This window comes from Oculina patagonica, chromosome 8 (assembly GCF_052425735.1).
Source record: "Oculina patagonica isolate OP01 chromosome 8, crgOcupat, whole genome shotgun sequence".
In the NCBI taxonomy this organism is placed as follows: Eukaryota; Metazoa; Cnidaria; class Anthozoa; order Scleractinia; family Oculinidae; genus Oculina; species Oculina patagonica.
The window spans coordinates 299,822-319,469 of record NC_135765.1 but is presented as its reverse complement, the minus strand read 5'-3'; the positions used below and the strand labels follow the sequence as shown (position 1 = coordinate 319,469).

At 37.0% G+C, this 19,648-nt stretch overlaps 2 protein-coding genes across 2 annotated transcripts in view; one reads left to right on the top strand and one right to left on the bottom strand.

The window, feature by feature from the left end:
• Positions 1 to 5,353: 5,353 nt before the first annotated feature.
• LOC144663323 (uncharacterized protein KIAA1958-like) lies at positions 5,354 to 6,583 on the bottom strand. The gene has a single exon (XM_078524219.1). It carries the CDS (start codon positions 6,581 to 6,583, stop codon positions 5,354 to 5,356), a length of 1,230 nt encoding a protein of 409 aa, XP_078380345.1.
• Positions 6,584 to 9,564: 2,981 nt separating this feature from the next.
• LOC144662301 (uncharacterized) overlaps positions 9,565 to 19,648 on the top strand; it is a 58,148-nt gene continuing 48,064 nt past the window's right edge. The window contains exons 1-9 of the mRNA XM_078523084.1: positions 9,565 to 9,625; positions 9,920 to 10,224; positions 10,583 to 10,739; positions 11,389 to 11,534; positions 14,973 to 15,056; positions 15,302 to 15,429; positions 15,794 to 15,813; positions 16,091 to 16,193; positions 16,697 to 16,831. Coding sequence (XP_078379210.1) covers positions 9,574 to 9,625; positions 9,920 to 10,224; positions 10,583 to 10,739; positions 11,389 to 11,534; positions 14,973 to 15,056; positions 15,302 to 15,429; positions 15,794 to 15,813; positions 16,091 to 16,193; positions 16,697 to 16,831 — 1,130 coding nt within the window. The 5' untranslated portion in view covers positions 9,565 to 9,573. The remainder of the gene's footprint in view (positions 9,626 to 9,919; positions 10,225 to 10,582; positions 10,740 to 11,388; positions 11,535 to 14,972; positions 15,057 to 15,301; positions 15,430 to 15,793; positions 15,814 to 16,090; positions 16,194 to 16,696; positions 16,832 to 19,648) is intronic.

The window sequence follows — 19,648 nt, the reverse complement described above, 5'->3', positions numbered from 1 at the left end:
TGGAAAGGCTTCACGTGACATTTTTCGAAGCAGAAGCAATGGCGGACAATTTTGTCGCGGGATTTTAAAAAGGTCTCATCTTCTTCGTGCGATTCCAGCAAAACTTTAACGTTTTCAAGGACAGTTTTCTTGGAGCTGGAAGAATAATACCTAAGCCAGTCATCTGTCAAGTTTTGAATCAAGGGAAGCGATTTTGCTCTCAAAATTAGTCGATTGAACTCTTGCTATATTGTAAAGGTTTCGTTAGCGCACACGTTCGACATCCATGAACCACTAATGAACATTTGCTCATTCCTTGACAAACAAGGATCAGTACTGTAGATTATTTTTGCATAGAACTTAAGTTCGATAGTTGAACTTTAAGAAAAGTCCGGTGGGCCTGGGCGGGCCCCGCCGTTTTAACGGTTAAATTTGTACTTGAAGTTGGGGTTTTTTCCTTAATATGTCACTCAGCTCTGTTCCATTTCGCCGCACTTCGCGGGAATTGATGGTGTGATTTCTGTCGATGTTTTAACAGGAAAATGGCCTACATTGGTACATCTGTTGGTTGTATTTATATTTTAATGTTTATTTTCTATTTTTGTTTTTGTAGTGTTTATATTATCTTTTTTGGGGCGATATTCGGCATATCGGATTGAACACAGGCAGTTGAACTATTGTTACGGCAGTCCCGTTGTCGACGAATAATTATTCTTCGCGCAACCTGCTTTATGAACGAAAAATTCACATGTATTCCACTTATCCTTCGCGCAACATGCTTTTTTAATGAAAATTCACATGTATTTCACTTATCCTTCGTGCATTACGCTTTAAGAACGAGAAATATACATGTATTCCACTTATCCTCCGCGCAACATGCTTAACAATGCGAGTGAAAACACTCCTAATGAACAATTATACCCCACGAAAATCTATCAAAAACCATGAAAGGGCGAACTGCGTTGGCCAGCAGTACATTGATGTACTTCATACATAACTCGAAATTTCTGAAAAAGAAAGCGCCAAAGATAAGTGCGATTTTAGCCCGTTTACTTCGATCACAAACGTGACAGAATCGAATATAATTTCCAATAGTCGACGAACCGCGATGTTTCGACTCCAGATATAAGCTGCTCCGCCGTAAAATGGTGCCTTTATGAATCCAGCAATACGTATCTATGATCATCTATAGGTGCTACTAGGTTCGCGAAAGATTTGTTATGGATTTTGTTATGGATTTGTTATGAATAAAGCAGAAGGCCATCATGAAAGCTTTAGTTCGGGTTAAAATATTTATTTGTGTCACGTAAATATTCTCACGGCGGATTCTATGTTGTTAAACATCGTTATTCGTAAGAAATAGCTTTATAATGCTACGAACAACTAAGAAAAAAATCCGCTTGACTTTTGAGGCCGACTGTAAACAACGAAACGTCCCAAGAATGCATACATAATAATATTATGATTGCTAGCACGATCTCTAATTTGCATAAAAACAGACATTGAATTCCCTTGAGACCGCATCGAACGTTCAAATTTTAGCGCTGTGGCAGCCATCTTTTGAAACAGCCAATTAAAAAAATAAATTCTCTTACTTGACCAGATCTTGCCTTCCGGCTCGTTCACCTGCGAGATCTGGGAACGAGATTAGAAAAACGGCTTTTACGTGAACCCCCGCCTAATGCTAAATTAATTTTAGAGCCAGCAAAGTGATATTAAATAACGGTGGATTTAATCGAATGAATTCAAATTCTAGAAACATTTTATGTAAGCGACCGGTGGGTGTTCATTGCAATCGGTGGGCGATATTACAAAGCAATCATAATAAACAACTCTTACAAATGAAAACATTTAAATTAAAGTGCCTACGACGGATTTTTTTATTTTCCTGTTCGAATCTACGTTGGGTCCTGATATGAAAAGCGAAAAAAAAACTGTAGCGATTTTCCTTCACCGCGTTTTTTTCCGTTTAAAAACAAGCAATTTTAATTCCGGTTGGGTAAAATACCGCGCCTGGTGGGGAACTGGGGAGAAATGGTTTGCTACGTGTCACCGGAAACACATCTCTTTAAAATTTAATAGTGCAGAGCACTTTGATCACACCCGTCTGGTAATACCTGAAGAACGAACATCCCTTTCAATTTTGGACAACTCGGCTGGAAAGCTAAGGTATAAAAATTCCTTTAAAGTTATCCTAAAACGTACTTTATAGTTGTCTTAGCTTACTCGTGTCAGCAACGTAAAAAGCATTAAAAATTCAAAAGTGAATTTACAAATGGTAAATTCCTGCCGACAGTTGGTTGAGAAGTTGTAGACGCCGGATTAAATCGGCGGCACACATTGCGCCACTACTGAGAGGAGAGCAACACCTCGAAGAAAAAGTCATATTGGTCGGAGCATGATATCGCTCCTGTTGAATTGTAAAGGTCGTGTTTTTTAAAATTTCTCTTTTACCCACAGAAGTACTTTCAACAAGAAAGAAGAGATACTGAGATATTATTTAATGACTTCAATTTATTCAAATGTCAAATGCCACGTAATCATTTTCTTCCGTTGCTTTCCATTACTGACTTATTGATGTTTAGGAAATAAGGTTATATGTAAAGAAGAAACACTGCACCTCATATAGACCATCAACTTATATACAAATACTTCCGTTAATACTATAAGATTTTAACACTCTTTTTTCACATAAGACTATAATTTGCGAAATTTTAAGAATAAACCCCTGGCTGAGATTTTGAAAAGAATATATTTTTGTGTTGAAAATTTGTAATAACAGTACAGTTATATGTTGTTAACTAAACCATATAAATTCTTCCTTTCTCGAAACGGCAAACCTAGCCAACAAAACGAAAAAACCTGCACTAAAATAAACCGTCACGGTTTCTGTCCTAATCTAGTAATTTTGCAATCCATGTAGGTCCAAACGTACTCATTTTTATCCGTGTTTCACCATGGATTCCTTGGTACTCTTTTTGGTATGTTTAAAAATGCCTCGGGAGAACTTATCCTTTTTTGGTTCGAAAACAGTTTTTAATTTTATTTATTCAGAACTTCTTTTTACGATCTGTCATTCAATGAGCTTTATAAATGCGGCGCCGAAAACATTTGTTTTAATCTTAATGTTAATTTTTTTTAATTTTTACTAGGAAAGTTTTTAACTGTATTTTTAACTATTTCTTATGTAAATGTTTAGGTTTTTAATTGATTTGATAGAAGGCGCATTTAAACATATTTACATGTTGATTTGCGCCAAGTAAGCGTTAAATTATTATTATTATATTCGAGTTACGCTTGTCATCTCGCGTTTCTAATCCTCGTTAACAAATGCAGTCGACAAACTCGCCGGAGCCGGACTGCGGCTCGACAAATTCGGCTTTGATGCGGTTTTTTACAATAACTGAGCGAATTCTTGCGCGCTGATTGGCTAATTTTCATTGTCAATAAGAGTACAGACGCATGAAACTCGTAGCTGACGCAATCAGCGAAGGTTTTGTCAAACTTTTAAGCACTGATTTATAGCGCTGTATTCTTGATGAGGCGAGAATTATACCACAAAACTAGAAGTCTTCAATGAGGAAATCACCTAAAATTTATCGGTTAAAACTTAAGAAACCAGTGCGACCCGAGAGCGAAGAGATCTGGATGTTTATTAATGATTCAGACCGAAAATCGGCGGTGAGCGGGAATGTGTGCTGTCAATGAAATTAGAAAGCTGAACCACGTTTTAGCGGATTATTTTGTGAAAACTTTTCAGTGGATTAAAGGTTAGTTGAACAATTCGAATTTTCTCGTGTATTTCTGGCGGTATTCTTACCAAACTTTTAATTTACGAGCCTGTGAGTGTGATTTTCCAAATTACAGCGATAAAATTTAGATTCTGCGGCCGTACGGCAATCGAATCTTCCCCGTAGATTTCTTTCCTTCGTTTTAAAATTAGTTTTGGCTTTTTGTAAAAAAAAAATTGACATCAGTTTTTTATACAACACTTTGACAATGTTTTGACGCAATTTATCATCAATAACAGGACAGACGCATAAAACACTGATGTCAATTTGTTAAATCGCAAGTGGGGCGCCATCCAGTACACTCGAGAAAATTAGTGGCGACAAAATGTTATCCGACAAACTGACTGTTTTAATAAACGACATTTCGATCGCAATGAAAGGCTAGTGTCTGCGAGTCTTCGGGGGACAATTTACAAGAAAGAAGCAAGATCTAAATACACTAACACGGACAAATGCGGCGCGATGCCGTGGCCTTTTGTGAACACCCTGGCAACGAATGAGTTCTTTAAAGACAGACTGGTGAGAGAGATGCGGACAGTCATCGCATTTTTATCAGTTTTAAGTGCATTTCCAAAAGGTAAATTCCTGCCGATTGTTGGTTGAGTGTGCTGAGCTTCGAATCGAGTTGTTGGGTTCGAGCCCGGGCCCGGGCTATTTCCTTCCTGCAATATCTCAAATAATTGATGTTCTTTTGTCTGTCAACCAGGCGAATGAAAACCTCCCCAGTGTAAAGATCAAGAAAAACAAAATATCAGCAATTGTCTAACGAGTGGAGTGAGGTAATGTTTTGCTAGATCATTGTATGTGTTTTGTTATCATTTTTTTGAATTTCAAGTTGCAAGTGAAAGTAGAAAACTTCAAGTATAATTTCAAGTTTCAAGTGTAAATAGAAAATGTTTTGTGGTCAATCACGACTCTGGCAATTTGTACATCTTCTGAAAACACGCGTGATAGACTTGCAGCAAAACAGTCCTATTATCTTCCTTTTGTAAGAATTAATTATGGCAAGGTTAATATTCGGTTTCAGGGCCCCTCTGTTTTTATACCTAATCGTACCTTTTTGGTACGCTTCGGCGGCATATCAGGCGAGTTTGGTCGAGCCATGGTTCGTATTTTGGCGAGACGTAGTCGAGCCAAAATACCCATGGCGAGACCAAACGAGCCTGATATGCCGCCGAAGCGTACCAAAAAAGGTACGATTAGGTATTTACCGTACCCAAATTCAGCCAAAAAATCCCTATTATTCTTAGTAGGAACGGTAATAAAATCTGCCAGGCGTTCCATCGTGTGGCCCGCGCGAAAAATAGAACGAGTCAACAAACGGCGCAAAAAGCGATGAATGAAAAAATATTTTTATTTTGTGATTTAAGTTATATCCAGCAAACAAAAGGACAAATTGTGGTTCCAAAATGTTTAAAATCCGTCTTGTAAAACATCACTGTCATTTGGTAAAGAGGAAACTACAGTGCGTTCCGAAGAAAGCACTTAAAAAATCTCATTTCGTGGGAACGAACACACAATGTTAAAAATTACAAATATCACAACAAAGCTTTAAATATTCGCTCCAGCAGTTTTAAAAATGTTCAGTTGGAGGAACCAGAGTTAAAGCTGACATTAATGGTAGCATTTTCAAACCTTGCACCATAAAAAAGGCCACTTGCACTGGAATTCAAGGAATTCTGCGAACTGGTCGCGTTAAACACAACTGTGGGAATCGTACGGCCAGCATCGCTTGAATTTGAAGACGTCGCTGGATCTTGAAAAGTGGAACACATCTGCCTGCTAATCATAGATGACATTCTCCTTTGTGTTTCTTCGGGGGTTGAGGCATAACTGTCGAGGCTTTGAACATTGCGATGTCCACTTAGTTGGCCAATATCTGACCGCTCGACGTTGTTTTCCAGCAGCGTGGTAATGAGGGTTTTCCTGTTGCTGTGATTTGTGTACTTTTGGCCGTTTGCATCAGATATCTTCTCAACCATCGCTTTCATGAGGCCATTGATTTTCTTAATCCCCATTTTCTGGTTTTTCAGAAGCTTTCCATTTAACGGCTTGTAATTTATTGCTATCCAAAACGGCGAATCTGGGAGGCACATTTCACTTGGTCGTTGAGCGATGTATTCTTCAAACAGCATCACTGGGCATCTTTCTTCGTGGTTGGTGGCCCACATTTTGGGATTGAACTTCCTTTCATTTGCTGAAATTTTCCTTAGTCGTTCCACTGACCACTCGACGTACTTTCCGGCACTTGTGGAGACGATTTTAAAATCACCAAACTTCAGCTGGTGGTGCTCCTGGCGACCGCGGAACCCAAAGTGCTGACTAATATTCAAGAAATTAGCGTTGGTGAGTGCTTCGCCGTCATGTTTTCCGAGGATTTGTTTCTCCCACATCTCTTCAATCATCTCAGCGGACAACGGTTGAGCGGCATTTAGCTTATTGCCTTTCCCCGACTTCTTCAGAAACTTGACTTTTGCGTCGAGGGCTTTATTGGCTATGGCGAAGTCTTCGTCACGAATGATGGAGAATCCGGCGTTTTTTTCCTGCAAATACCGGTCAAGACCGCGTTGAATGGTTTTCAGTGAAGACGGTTCAAATTCTTCTCCCTTTGCCGTGCGTATTTCCCAGTAAAAATGCTTTAAAAGCTGGGAAAGTTCTTGTTTCGTGTAAACTTCAATGGTTTTCTTCTCGACCTCGACAGAATCGCTCTGTTCAAGCCAGGCTTGCCAGGTGCGTACGGCAAACTGCGTTGATCTGCTTGTATTTATACTCTTCTGATCTTCTACGCTTTTATCAAGCTCCTCCTCTGACATTGTTTTCACCCGCTTGTTTGGAGCTTCATTCTCTTCGTCTTCAAAATCAAAATTTGAATCAAAAAGCAAAAAATTTGGAAACTCCGTCGCCATTGTTTCGTCTGAATGTTTCAGGCTTTCAGTACTCGTCGGCAAACATCGCACAATTGGTAAGCGCGTCCAAATTTAGTTTTGGCGGGAAAGTTTTCACTCCTCTTACGATCGGTAAACACCAGCTAAATTTAAATTACGAGGCTTTGTTTTATTAGTGAAACCTCTTCAATTCATCGTACGGTAACGCTACTTAACTTCAAAAGTGACCGTGATATGGGGGCATATCAGGTCAGTGACTTGATATCGTAGGATATCAGGACAGTAGATCGCGCTTCTGATTGGCTACTTGCGAATTTGGGTACGGTAAGGAACTATATTGATAATGATATTAAATTATCATCCATATCAATGTTAAAGGAAAAAATGCAAGTTCAACATCTTAAAAGATACCAGCTAGCGTCTGTATTATACAACTCTAAGGCTGTTTTGCTCTAATTTTTCTTATTAGTAATGAAAATTGCTAAATTTTCTCATTTATATTCCTCCTATTTCATTTATTTTCAATATCCTAATATATAATTGTCTTTTTATCGTTTTTTTTTTATCTTGCTCACTGTAACGTTCTGAGTGTGTTTGTGTGTTTACCGACCTAAACTTGTATCAACATAATTGTAATACTGGCTGCCTGCCCTTCTTAACTCTATAGTTATTTCAGGCAGCCAGACCCCTAATTATTTATTTATACTTATCACCATTTTTTCCTTTTGGAAAATATTAAGGGGTAAATAAAGTTGTTGTTGTTGTTGTTGTTGTTGTTGTTGTTGAATCTTGCTAGATTTGTGTTATGTGTAGGTCCTTCGCCGATCGGTTCACGAAGTCCGAAAAATTAGGAAACACTGTTAATGACAGTTTTTCAGCTTGCACTCTCGTAAAAGGCCTACTCTGGGACCCAAAATCGCCTAAAGTCGCCCAAAGTCGCCTAAAGTCGCCCAAAATCGCCTAAAGTCGCCCAAAATCGCCTAAAGTCGCCTAAAGTCGCCCAAAGTCGCTCTAAGTCGCTTTAAATAGTATAGATATTTTCTGTAACAATGCTTTATGGTGTACCATGATGATTCCCATGTACATGTATACCACAACTGTACTTAAGTCGGTCACCTAAAATTGCCTAAAAGGTCACCTAAAATTGCCTAAAGTCGCTCAAAATCGCATAAAGTCGTCCAAAATCGTCTTAAATCACCCAAAATCGCCCGTAATTTTGGACAAAATAAGCTAAAATCGCCTAAAGTCGCCTTAAGTCGCCCAAAGTTACGGCGACTTTGGGTCCCAGAGTAGGCCTCGTAAACGAATAGTGTGGAACATCGAAATAAAATTTACACCTTCCATCATGTACTCTTTATTCAAGGATGGGGCTCTATCAGCCACTGGCCATGTTTACTGTTCTTCTTAGCACAGTTTTCTGTGGAGGTAAGGCTTAATACTTAGGAGTGATCAATATGTAACTTTACAATAAGCCAATTTCGATATATGGAAATTTTAACTTGGTTCCGAGCCTTGAAAAAAATAACAAAAAAAACTCTGTGACTTTTCACTCCTAAACCTCAATGTGTTTTTTTTTCGTTAAGTATAGGACCTGAGTTACTGAGTTACTGCAATAAATAAAAAAATGGGAATATTTAGTTTCTGAAGCAGGCTGATCACGAAAACAGACAAGATGTCGCTATCTTGATGTGCTACCAAATTTTCAGTATGTGCAGAGACCAAGAGACCAGTTAACAAAAAAATTCTCGCTTACCGTGGTTACTATAAACCTTCTGATGTGCACGGACCTAAGGGTTTAGGGCGTAACATAATCAATTACATGGAGGTCACCGTGTTATCTAGTCGTTTAACCTAAAGGCTACCCAATAAAGGCACAATGTATTGTATTAACGATGAACCTAGGATACGGGCTTCACTCACCCTCCTCTACCCAGCGCTCCTTTGCACCTTGTTACGGTAAAACATTACACGTAAGCCCGAGACGTACATTTCACGTAACCTTGCTTACAATAACTAGTAGGATGGTGGAGTATAACTCAAAATATAAACAAGACTTAGCTTGAAGCGAAAGACAATCAAAATAATGGCTGCAAAAAAGATTAGAAACGGGCCATTTTAAAACGGTAAAGGCGCCAACGCAATGATCTTACACTTCACGTTTACTTTTTTGCCTGCCTTCAATACGTTTTAAGCACGTCCCAAATATCTCATTTTTGTAACTGAGATTTTTATTTACGTTTTACAGCTTTTGCACAGACAATGCGTGGTAACGTAAGTACATGTACATTTATTTCAATGCTTGAAACAGCTTTTTACATTTGACTGATGTTAACATTATTTCTTCGTTGTGACGACTAAAAACAAAAAGTAATAGCCAAATGACTGAGTGGAGTACAATTTGGAGAATAATTTATCCGTAAAGTAATTTCAAAAAAGCGTGGCGGATTTCAAACTATATGTGTACGAGCAAGTGTATCACAAAATGTCCTATAATCAATTTATCCTTACGATTTTACAGCACAAAAATCACAGTTGCGAGCTTCGTTAATAGCGAAGTTCACGAGGTCTAAAAATAGAATGCAAATGAATATAACCGCCCAAGGCTCAGAAAACATCAGCGTGTTCTGAGGAAAATAGAAGGAATCTAGGCGAAGTTTTCGTTTTATGAAAGTGTTTTAGGAACACCGGCTGTTTTAGAAAGTTAGTGTTTTAGGAAAATCGTCCACCATTTCGGTTTGTTTGTCTCAGTCTTGTCTGAGTCATGACGTCACTCGCGCGCTTCGCTATTGCCCTGGGTAATTGTAAAATGTTAAAACCAGTACTGGGAACCTTCTAACTGTGGCTGGTTATTATTGTAGTATTATTGTGTTCGCCACTAATGATACATAATTGTTGCTAAACAGACCTTTCACCACCACATGACAGAAAACGAACTGGTTTACCTATTCGGTGTCGATAATCATCTAAAAGGTAGAAACAAATATTTTTTTGTAAAAGTGTTTATTTCCGAAGTGTTTCATTCTGTAAAATTTATGTTTTTGTATTTTACCTTTTTTTTCAGTGGCTGTACCAGGAATTTTTTTACAATTAACTTGTACATTATTTGTAGAAGTTTTGATTTGTACTGTAGATAACTATTTTATCATACAGATTCCGCGAAAACATTTTTATTGTTTTGTCCACCAACATGGACACCTTATCACGTGGTTGCAAGCCAAGAATAAATAATAAACTAGTCTTTATTTGTCTTTGTTTCTATTGCAGTTCCAGAGTACGATGTAATTATTCCTCATCAGTTAGATGAAAGAGGTCTTCCACTCTATGACCGCCTTCAGCGACGGACGGATGAGCTACGTGAGAACATATTTTATAAAGTCCCAGCATTTGGGAGAGAGTTGCACTTGAACCTCACATTGAACAGAGAGCTGATGTCACCTAACCTCGTCATGGAGACGAGACACGCTGATGGCACGGTGTCACGTGCTCCTGCACCCAAAAACACTTACTATCTTGGTCACGTGGTGTCCGATCCATATTCAATTGTGGCTGTTAGTGATGAAGGAGGACTGGTATGTATCCTATTCATAATATTCAGTTCAGTTTTCAGTTCAAGACCACGTACTGTAAGTGCCAGATTCTAAAAATAGATGTTTTAAGCTGAGGGCCCCAAGTTTATCAGTAACTTGACTTACTGCCACGGCTCACCCTTATTAAATTAAGTCTTACCTTCCTACCTTCGTAACACTAACGTTTCTTAGGTTTAAAAACTATGGTAAACCTCAGAGAAATTTGCATAGCCACTTTCTCAGCACACATATTCGTGACACAAAATATATTTAATCACATTTTGAATTCTTTATATCTAAAAGCAGTCAAAGCTATTTGTTTAAATTTAATACAATTTTGTTTAATCTTCAATCAATCTAGACTGGGATGCTAAAACTATCAAGCGATACTTTGTTTATACATCCACTGCCGACCCATCTGGCAAAGCGGACAGTGCCGAGCAAAGAAAAAGCGACACCTCATTTAATTTACAAGAAGTCACTTCAGATTCAGGATGATGCACAAAGAACAAAAAGAGGTATGGCTTACATTTCCTCATGTTTTTTTTTTTGGGGGGGGGGGGGGGGTGGTCAAGAAGGCACGCATAAGGTTAAATCTGTTCATAGGTCTCCTTCTAGCCACAGATGAGAGACCATTTTTGGTTGTTCATAAAAAAAGGCCATCCCAATAAAATGTTCCGTTTCCCATCCCCCCGTCTCTTGTGATGGTGAGTCGGTCGGTCGGGCAAAACAAGAAAAGAATGAACACTTTAAGGGGTCTGGGTTTATTTAAGAAGGCAAGAGATGCAGAACCGAAAGATTTTGTTTCAGTCAATCTCGCTGAGAATATTAGAACAATCGTTAATGCCCTTGGCACGAAACAGCCTTTGAAAAACGTAGTATCGATGTTAATTAAAGACAAGGACATCACACCATAGCAATTGTTGTTAATAAAACAAGATCGTGTGCTTGTAAATTAAAGTACTTGCCTCTTTGAATCTGGAGTTTTTTTTACATTTCGAAAAAAAATGGGTCGGTTGGGCGATGGGAAACGAAATATTTATTTAATGACCTAAGGCCAGTTCAGTTAAATCTTCACAAAGGTTGATTTACACACTGTCGCAGTCATTTACTAACATAGCATATATTATAAATCACGTTATTACAAACAAGCATTTCTTTTTGCAGAATACATTGAGAACGCTAAAAAGTCAGACGAAGCCAGCGAAGGAAACATGAAAACAAAAACTATGGAGGCGTTCTTGATGCTTGAGGCTGAAACTGCGGCTACAATGAAAAACCCACAACAGTTCCTTCTTTTGTTAGGAAATATAGTAAGAGAAAATACAAATATATGAAATATAATAAATATATATGTGCTGTTTATCAGATTCAGATTCATGATATCCATAAGAACTCGGTGAAATGTCATAGTTTCTCATAAGACTGCTTACTGGGTTTCAATCGAAAACAAAATTAATAATTCGGAAAATGTGCATTTGTTGCATGAAAGTGTTGAAGGGGAAGTTTTTTCTGTCAGTTCTCGTCAGGAAGCATAATAATAATAATAATAATAATAATAATAATAATAATAATAATAATAATAATAATACTAATACTAATAATAATAATATTTTAAAGTCAACAATATCTTTATTTCACATAATCATTAAAAAAAATTACACACGTCGATAAAAAAAAAATTAAGAATCAAAAAACAACTGGCTTCCCTATATAAAAAGTCAAAAAATGTCTTTGCAATAACATTAATAATAAATGATTAGTTTTTTGATATAAATTTAAAATGACTTCCGCTCAGGTTGTCGAAATGTCAGTCACCAACAACAGTTCTTCTCAGAACTATGTACAATGATTCACTTAAAAGAATTTAAAAAACTTATTATTTCTATTATTACTAAATAATGATAATAATAATTTATTTCTAGCGCATTACATTAAAAAACCTCAATGCTCTTACGAGCAACCTCATGGTAATTCGATGAAGTGGCGTCCTTCGTTTTGTTTTTCAAATAAGCGTTCAAGAATGTAACAGTCTCACTTCATTTGCCTTTTAATGCTTTTTTTTCATGTGAGTTGCGTCAATGGGTCACTGATGCTTTGTGCTCTCCAGCTTCGTAGCGCAAATTCTATTTTTCACCACCAAAATAAAGTGTAACTTTTGAATATGTCTTTTACTGTCTTGGATTCGATAAATTGCATTTTCAATTACTTTCCTGTCAGCACATATATAATATACATACCGGGCAGCGACAAGTGTTATTATTTTTTGAGCAGCCGATGAAATTTGAGATCTGCTCGCCTCAAAAAGATGAAAAACGGATGACGTGACACGAGATGACGTAACGCGAAACAGAAACGTGCTATGCAGCTCGTGTTTTTCCAGTGAGCTGAAACGTTTATTAAATCACGTCACACGCAAGCGAAACTGCATGTATATTGTACCAGCTATCAGTATTAAAGTCACATTCTCACTTCATTTCCCTTTTTAAATGTTTTTTTTTTCATTTGAGAATGGGTCATTGATGTGAATGAATGGGTCATTGATGATTTGTGCTCTCAGGCTTCGTAGAACGATTTTTTTTTTACCACTGAAAACGGTTGACGTGACACGAGATGACGTGACGCAAAACAAAAACGTGCCGCTCTACGAACTGAAACGTTTATTAAATCACGTCGTCACATGGCAAACGAAATTACATGTATCTCATACCTGCTATCAGTAAGTCACAGTCTCACTTCATTTGCCTCTTTGAATGTTTTTTTTTTCTCATAGGAGTTGCGTGAATGGGTCATTGATGGCTTGTGCTCTCAGGCTTCGTGGAGCGAATTTTTTTTACCACTAGAATAAAGTGTAATATTCTTTGATCCACTTTCGCATTTAAGAAATTTCTTCTGTAAATACTGATCAACCTCGTTTCCTGGAAGAGAGAGATCTTGGGAATGAGGTTGGAGAATAATTTGTTTCTGATTGACATGTGCTGAATGCGTTTAGAGGACCTTTTTGTCAGCACGTTTACCGTTTAACGCATAAATTAATTGCGGTTTGATATCAGAATGGAGTGAGTGAGTGAATTAAAGCCTCAAAGTCATTTTAATACCTTTATTACCATTCGGTAAAAAAGAAAACGATAACGAAAACAATATTTTAAATTACAATAGGATGATAAATTGCTAAAATTCATTAAAATACTAAAATTTATTATAAAAATACTAAAGATCATTATTGAATAAAAACGTTTTAATAAACGTACCTAAGAACTAAAGTAATAAAACCAAACAATGTAGATTTGGTTAAACATTTAAGGATAAAACAAACGCACAACGTTTCGACACCATCATGGCATCATTGTCAAGGGTGTAATAAAAAAGAGGAAAGTTAATGTCTTGTGGTTGAGTGTCAAATAGTTTCATGTAAAAAAAAACGAGTAATGACGTAGTGGTCAAAATTAATAGCTGAGTGACAAAGATGATGGATCAAACAAATACTTTTGCACGGATAGAGTCTGATTGTGTATTGAGATTCGGTTTTCGCGCGCGGATAAATAACATTTCATAGATGAGACAGTACAGCTTTCCCTGACACTTCCTCAGAATTGAGAAGTGCTTTTCAAGGTCGATGTTCTTGACTTGGTGTTTATCTCTCAGGTGTTTGCCAACAGTGGATTTTTGTATGTTTGGCGATGCGTTGCTGAAGGTGGCGGGTCGTGTAGCCGATGTACTCTGTATCACACAGATGACATTGATATTTGTAAATAAGACACTGTCGATTCACCAATCTTTGGAATACTGTAAACAGGTTGTACGTTTACGTTGGTTTTGCTGCTAAGGTCTTTCAGTTGTCTTCTAACGGCATCCGCAGACTTCTGATCCTTAACGGACAGTTTTTTTCTCTGGCGTGGTAGTTGTATCTGAGATCGGTTCATGTGATTTTCCCTGAATCTACAAGGATAGCGATGGTAGAGTCGATTAACCTCTCTGGGTACTTCAGATTCAGAAACATTTCTCTAAGGTGCTCGCATTCCTTTTCAAACAGATCCCAAGATGAAGAGAGACGATAGGCGCAGGATGATATGATGGTCTTCAGGAGCGACCTCTTATACCTATGGTTCACATGGCTCTGAAAGTGAAGAAGCAGTTCCGTGTCCGTTGGTATTCTATAAACCATTGTTGTTAGGCTAGATGCAGATTAACAAATCTTCATTCCGAGGAACGGCAACCTGTTGTCATTTGCTAGTTCCATGATAAAGCTTAACGCCGGGTAATAGTTATTTAACGTTGCCAGGAACTTCGTGGCAGCTGGAATGTCGCTGGAATCTCGCATTGCTAGGGTATCATCTGCATGGATAAATAATAATAATAATAATAATAATAATAATAATAATAATAATAATAATAATAATAATAATAATAATAACTTTAAAAGAAGACTAAAATATAGAGTTCAAACTTCTTTCATTTAGATAGCCTATGCTCTAAGTTTAAAGGTTGGTTTAAAAATGAATAAATTAAAACAAATCTCAACTCTTAAATGCCACCTTCTGCAGTTTCAACGTAATAATAATATTTAAAATAATTATAATCATAATAATAAATATACAAATAATAATATTGATGATAATAATAAAAATAATAATTTTTTAATAACTTACAATCAAAAGGGCTTTTCAGTTAAGCATCTATTCATAGCATATGCTTTTAACAAGCATCAACTTGATAAAGTCTAAACTAATTAACTTCCGTCTCTCTTTAAGATTTCAGGACTCTTCATGGATCCGAGCATCGGAGAAATGAGAATCTATTATGTAGTTTTGGGAATCATAGTTATCGACAAAAAGGTAAGGCATTGTCATTGGTTTGGGAAGAATGTCTAATAAATATGGATCACTTATTAGCGTTACAGATCACCCTACTTCATATACTTTTCCCTCCATGCCATCTTTACGATGATAAATTATTGTAACTGTTACTGTCGCTGTTTCTGCTACGGCTATTTTTACTTTTGTGACATTGACATCATTACTGTTCTCGTTAATGTCATTATTTCAGACTTTGTTAAGGTCCAAACCGTTTAATTTTACAGGTTTTTGGTGCAGATTACTCTGATTCCAAAGAGACATGGCTGACAAAGCTGGAAAAATATTTAAAGACTATAAATAATCCAGAAAGTGCGACTCTAGACCATTTTGACGTTGGTTCTCTTGTATACAGGTAAAATGATCAAGCCAGAAATTAAAAAAGTGGAGAGCCCAATTAATAGACGCTTAAAAATTATTCCATGAGCGCGCGTTGGATATGAGATGATAGATAGGCTCTCATATCCACAAGCGCGAGTGGAATAATTGTTTTATTAAAAACACCCAAATAATTGCAATATTTAAGCCCCCGGCTTCTCTCGTTGACGTATACACCTAACATATTTGTTGTCCATGGAACATGAGATCATGGCTTGTAAACCAATCAAAACTCAGGAATTGCAATGAAGCATGGCTGGTAGTACATATAAAATGAATCTGTGATTTTCTGAACATAAATACTCAAGGTCTTACCTATGTTATTTTGTTATTTTCCTCAGCATGAAAAATGGAGTAGGGGGTAAGGAAAAATGATTTGTTCCATATTGTGCCTTTGTTTCTTGTCAGTTTTATTTTTACCACACTTTATGTTAGTAGACTTGTATCTTCTCCAGTATTTGTCGTCACTGTCTGTTGCATTTCTGCTTGCCCTATCGCGTGGTTCTAGCTGTTTAATGGGGTTTGATTGTTCTTTATAACTTTCTTGAACATGAAACCTTATTATCACATCTTATGAATTCGATTGACTACGTTTGTACTTATGGAAATAAAGCTTGTTGTTGTTATTCATTACTTAGGGATGGGTTCTTTCAACTATATGTGCGAAATAGACACAGGAAACGTGAACAACATGTTGGGCCTGCAGACCGCGCTCACAATCGCTCACGAAACTGGTCACAAGTATGTCTGAATTTTTTCTTTAAAGATGAAATGGAATGATGTAAAATTAAATCTACAACATATGTAGTATAAATCTGTCCCGATTTAAGAAAACAACCCACCAGGAACTGCACGGGGTCGTTGACGTTGAACCCCCCCCCCCCTCAAATTTCTCGGACCGCAATGGCATGAAGGCTGACTGCGTCAGCTTTCGGGCACGGATGCCGGAATCCACGTTTTATCCAATCCAGACAGACATGCGGAGAAGAATTGAATTGTGAAAATGCAAAATTTAGGCTTCAGCGAAATTAAGCGAGGAAGTAATTTTATTTTCAGACTCTCTTTACAACTGCCACAGTCACAGGACAGTTGCTGAGAATTTCTATCTCAAAAACGAATTATATTATTACCTACTTATTATTACTTACTGTATAGTCATCGGGGTATCACTCAAAAAGAGGTGTTATAAAACAATGACAAGTTAGAGAGTGATGATAAAAGAGTGTCTTTTTTGTTCTCTCCAGCATGGGTGTGAGTCACGATGGAAGTAGTGCCGAGTGTCCAGAAAATACCTACATTATGGCGACCACACTATCAGGAGGTGCCTCTGCTTTAACTTGGTCAAATTGCAGCAGCAGAACTATTCAAGCTTTTCTGAGGTAAGTAAGCAGAAGGGGTAAAGAGAGACACCATAGTTTTAATTGACAGTTGACAAATAGCCCAAACGTACCGCGATCTCAAAATCCTATCTAAAGCCTGACAAACGAAAACATAATACGAAAAAATAAAACAATATTATTAATACACGGTTGTTTTAATGTAGAACCTTATGAGTGCCGTGCTATGCATTACATATTTCACAAAAGCAACATAGTTAAGAACCCCAACTGGCTGGAGGTTGACTTGTTGTCTAATTATAAAGCGTGGAGGCGTTGAATACTGGACAATCAAACACTCATCCTTCTAGGTGAAGGCAGGAAGACTGAACAATTTACAGACGTTAACATTGCAACAGAAAAATGTTACAATTTTAACTGGCAGCTAGTTTTTCCACTACCTCTTATCTCGAGGTTAATTTATTACTTTACTTTTCCATATACTTTTACTAAAATAGCGTGGAAATCAGTTTTATAAAGACATTGACATACATAATTTTTCGTAAAAGGATAAATTAAGTACATTTTCCTTATATAAATTCTGGCTTTTCTGAAAATCCTTTAAATCCGCACCAATTTTACCAATCCAATCAAGTTTCTCCATTTAGTTCTTAAGGACGTTGTTTAAAACGTTTTTATTCAATAATGATCATTAATATTTTTATAATTTATCATGCCATTGTAATTTAAAATATTGTTTTCTTTATCGTTTTTAACTCGGAAAATTCCGAGTTTTGGTGATGGGGCCGATTTCACTCCTTCATTCGATTCCTGTTAAACATTTTAATTGAATAATTAATTAATTATCAAATTGAATTAATCAATTAATCTTGTGAAGCGGCTAGGGGGTTGGGTAAAATGCCAACCCTACCTGTGTTACTTAACATGAAGTACACAAAGGCTATATATTTGTTTCTGAAAACCCAATGTTCTCCTTGTGGTATGCATTCTTCCAAGGCGTAGATCCAAGCACACGGAATTTTGTGCTGAACGCATGCGCATATATGAAGTACACAAAGGCTATATATTTATTTCTGAAAACCCAATGCTCTCCTTGTGGTACGCATTCTTCTAAAGGCGTAAGACCCAAGCACAAGGAATTTTGTGCTAAACGCATGCGCATAAGACTTGACGAAGCAAATATTCATTTCCAATATGGCGTCAAATGGAAAACACCAAGATGTCCAAGATGAGTAAGCGACGATCCATCCGTGATCGAAATACACCTTTGTAGTCTCAAAAATGAAAAGGAGTTGCAAAGACTGATGGAAAATCAAATTTTTGGCTTTTACACGGCGACAATTTGTAACACTCGATCGTATAAATAATAGGACGATCGAGGGTCAGACACAGGAAGCCGTATTTAAGACCTTCCTTTTATCGTCATAATGCCTTTGGTATAAAAGTTGCAACATACGGAGCTTCAACACTTGATTTGAGTTCGAAATCACAATACTCGATCACCAAAACAGATACTACAAAAAGAAATGAACAATACGTACGATTTCTCGATTACGTGATTTCTAACATGACATGATTTTTCGTTTCGGTACAGTAATTGAATTAATGATATGTTTATAGCGAAATGATATAAATACGTGCTTTAAAAAATATATATATATACATATATATACAGCAGGCTCAACTAAGTGTCGTAAACTTTCCAGCAGTAGCGGTCCGGCGTTTCTGTTTTGTTTTGAACCTGGCAAAAAAGCTCGTTGTTTAGGCGACGTGACACGGTTAACTTACCAAGCGATTTGCTTTAGTGGGAGCGTTTCTCATTTGTGGATCTGTAAAGTGTATGGACGTTCGATTCGAGAGTGGTCTAGTGTTTGTTGGAGAGCTCGATGTTGTGGCTTCGCTTGAACAAAAGTACACAAGTTATACGAATGGACTCGCATCATTTGTGAAGAGTGGAATTATTCATGGTTGTTGCTTTGGGAACCATCATAGGTAAGCTAACTGTTAAAATATTTAAATGTTTGCTATCGGGTGTGGTCGAAAGCGCTCGTAAAAGTCACTTGACAAACGACGTGCACTAAACCTTGCTGAACTCAGCGATTCGCCATTTTGTTTAGTGTAGCTGTACATGATTTTTCTCATTTCAAGTGCAACAGTTTATTCTTTGGTCAACATGTATGGAACCAAATGAACACTACATATATCCAAGTAAAACTTTGACACCAGCTGGATACTTATAGTAATATTGAAGTTGCAACACCTTGGAAGCCTTTCTGGACATTGCCTGCAGAACAAGTCAGTCATATGGTAAACTTCATGGAATAAAACTGAGAATTACATGTACAGTCTGAAAAAGAAAGGCATCAAGTACAAGTATTCTACATGTCACCACCTAATAATTGATGCCACATGTAGAGTAGTCAGTCATAATAACTAAACAACTGAAAAGAACTTATTCTTTGAAGTGAAATGTCAGTCAAGGTCACACTGTTATACAGTTTTCAGTCCAAGTGGCTGTTAAATTATTTTTCTTGCCAAGTACTGTTATCATGTGTCCTGCTCCTGACAAAAATGTCATTGATAAATTATTACAATTATGTCAATTTTTGTCCCTTTCACTCACCCAGACAACATGACACCAATCTATTTAATTTAGTAAATTATTATTTGTACAGTATTTTAACAGAGTTCAATAAATATTTGTTGCACCTATTAGGGTAAAATTTGTTCATTTTATACTCTATAATGCTCTTTTCTTGTCCTCAGAGGCGACAAACTTTATTTGTCAGCACCAAGAATAATTTGGTTATGGGCTCTGGGTACAAGAATGCGAAAAAGCTACAAGAACACTAATTCATT